General features: G+C 53.5%; 1 protein-coding gene across 3 annotated transcripts in view; it reads right to left on the bottom strand.

Moving 5' to 3' along the window:
- Ak2 (adenylate kinase 2) overlaps nt 1-1,966 on the bottom strand; it is an 18,260-nt gene extending 16,294 nt beyond the window's left edge. For 2 of the 3 annotated variants that reach the window (XR_004121081.1, XM_031378745.1), the window contains exon 1: nt 1,765-1,960. Coding sequence is in view for 2 of the 3 variants with exons in the window: in XM_031378745.1 (XP_031234605.1) it covers nt 1,765-1,857 (93 nt within the window). In the remaining variant the exon portion in view is untranslated. Of the gene's footprint in view, nt 1-1,764 lie in introns of all 3 variants that reach the window. The other variant, XM_031378744.1, reaches the window with a different exon arrangement.
- Nucleotides 1,967-2,346: the final 380 nt, after the last annotated feature.

Below are 2,346 nucleotides of genomic sequence, written 5' to 3'. Positions count from 1 at the left end.
TTAAAAAAAAAAAAAAAAAGTGTCTCGGTGGGTGATCCTGCCTAGACTAAGTTAACTCCAAGTAGAAGTTGTCCACATTCAAGATGAATCACGGTTACCCTAGGGATTACCTGGTAACTGAGTGTGACAGAAACTGGTACGAGAGATGTCAAAATCACAGAGTACAAGGTACAGGCGAAAACTCACAAAAGAATCCCTACGTTTACAGAGAGAGGAGGTGCAGTGGTCCTCTACAGCTCAGGGGCAGAGGTAAAGTCAGAGGAAATGAGCTAAAGCCTTCTAAACCCCCTTTCTCTGGTCACCCCCATCGGTGGTCGGAATCACTCATCTAACTCCACAGAGTGCCAGGAGTCCCAATGATGAGTGAGATGATCTGCTTGCCAAAACTTTGAGAATTTGGCAAACAGGACAGGTGACATAGGTCCATAGGTAAAGTGGCTTGCCGTCAGACTTGGATGGTGACATAGGTCCATAGGTAAAGTGGCTTGCTGTCAGACTTGGATCCCTGGGTTCCACATGGTAGAAAAAGAAAATGCTTTCAGCAAGTTGCACTCTGACCTCCACGTATGCACCACGGCACATATGTCCCTGCATGCTCTTTCTCTAGATCCCTGCACACACACACTCTCTCACCCTATGGGTGTCACAGACAGAGGAGAGGTATTTTTAAAAACATAACAATAAACTCAGCAGTGCTATGAAGAGGGAGGACGGTGCCCATCTGCTTGGGAACCCAACATTGAAAGAATTCCCTCTTTGGAGCACAGTGATCAGCAAGGTCCCAAGGCCTAGAGTCTGATGGGGACATAGGGGGTGAGGGGTGGGTGGGTGGGTGCGTGGGTGGCGACAAAGGCTGGGTAACAAAGTGACACCAATAATCCACCATATGAGTTCTAAACCCTAAGTGCGAGCATAAATCCCTGCCCTGATCTATGGCCCAGATGCCAAGCGAGGCTCTGCAGTGGGGCAGAAGGCAACTCCAATCCTTTGGAGGCACAAGCCTCTGTGAAACCGATTTCACTAACTCTGAAAAGTCACAGGCCTGTTTTCTTACCAACTGTTGACCCAGCAGGTTAGCGGCCCTAAATCGCTCCATCAGGGCCATCTCAGGCTGCTCCATAAGCGCTCCCTGCCCCACTCACAACCCCCATGACTCCAGCGGTTTATCAACTCGATCTATACATTCACCTCCAGCTTTCTGGTGAGCTGGAAAGGTTTTCTCCCATCCCCCTCAACACTGGTGGCTCACGCCGCTCATGCCTCACTCTTGGCAGAACGCCTCGATCAGCATACGCCAGCTCCCACTCTGTCCCACGTGGAGACTTCTTAGTACTCCTAGTCATTAATCATTAAAAATAAAAAGTTTTACCCTCTTGCGCCTGGAAGTTATCCCTGCCTCAGGGCAATCCGCTCTCAACTCCGAGGGCGACTTGGTCACAAATCTTTCTCCCACTCGGGCCTGCGATCTGGAGCTTCAGCCAGGGGGGATCGCCCTGCCTTTCACGATTTTCAAATAACAGCCCCTGGATGCCCTAATACGACCTTGAGTTCCTGGGTTCCCCCAAGAGCCCCAGCCCAGCCTCCCCCTTCCTGCGACTGGGACCCTCCCCTAAACACCGCGCCACAACTAGAGACCCCGCGAGGGTCCCTGCAGGCTAGGGCTCACCACCCTGCTCCGGGGCGGGAAAGGAGCTTCCGGCTCTCCGACCGCCCTGACCTTGTAGCTCTGCGGGCTCCACCGCCGGGCACGGAATGGACACTCACCTGGGTCCCCTTGCCAGCCCCGGGAGGCCCCAGCAACACGGCTCGGATGCCCTTGGGACACTCCGGTTCAGAAGCCAACACGTTGGGAGCCATGTCTACCAAAGCCTCTCCACCAGCCTCCTGCACACCTCACAGGTCTAGCGCTTCCAGGCCAGCGCACAGCCTACTCCCGGCACTGGTCGCTCGCGGCATCCGTCAACTCCCTCTACCCGCCCCCGAACCTGACGGACACTTTCCTGTACCAATCGTACGGCGAGACTGGAAAATCCTGTTTCTGACTGGACAGAATTGGGAACGAGGAAGAGGCGGGCCAGCCTGGGAAGAGCTGGGGCTAGAGAGCGCGTGCGGCTCTCGGCTGGTGTACGGAGTGGGCGGGAAAAAAAAGAGAAGGACGCCTGGAGCGGGTGGGAAGTTCTAGTATGGCGTTTGACAGTTAATGACTCCAGAATCTCTGGAGTTTGAGCCCTGTGAAATTGCCTGTGGGAGTGTAAGTGGGTAAAATCACTCTCAGGAAACAAATTGGCAATAACGTACCCTTTGGACCAGTAATTCCACTTCCAGGAATTCAAAGGCATAACCAAG

The sequence above is a fragment of the Mastomys coucha genome, unplaced genomic scaffold (genome assembly GCF_008632895.1).
Source record: "Mastomys coucha isolate ucsf_1 unplaced genomic scaffold, UCSF_Mcou_1 pScaffold18, whole genome shotgun sequence".
NCBI lineage: Eukaryota > Metazoa > Chordata > Mammalia > Rodentia > Muridae > Mastomys > Mastomys coucha.
The sequence above is the reverse complement of the archived record's forward strand: the minus strand, read 5'-3'. Positions and strand labels throughout refer to the sequence as shown.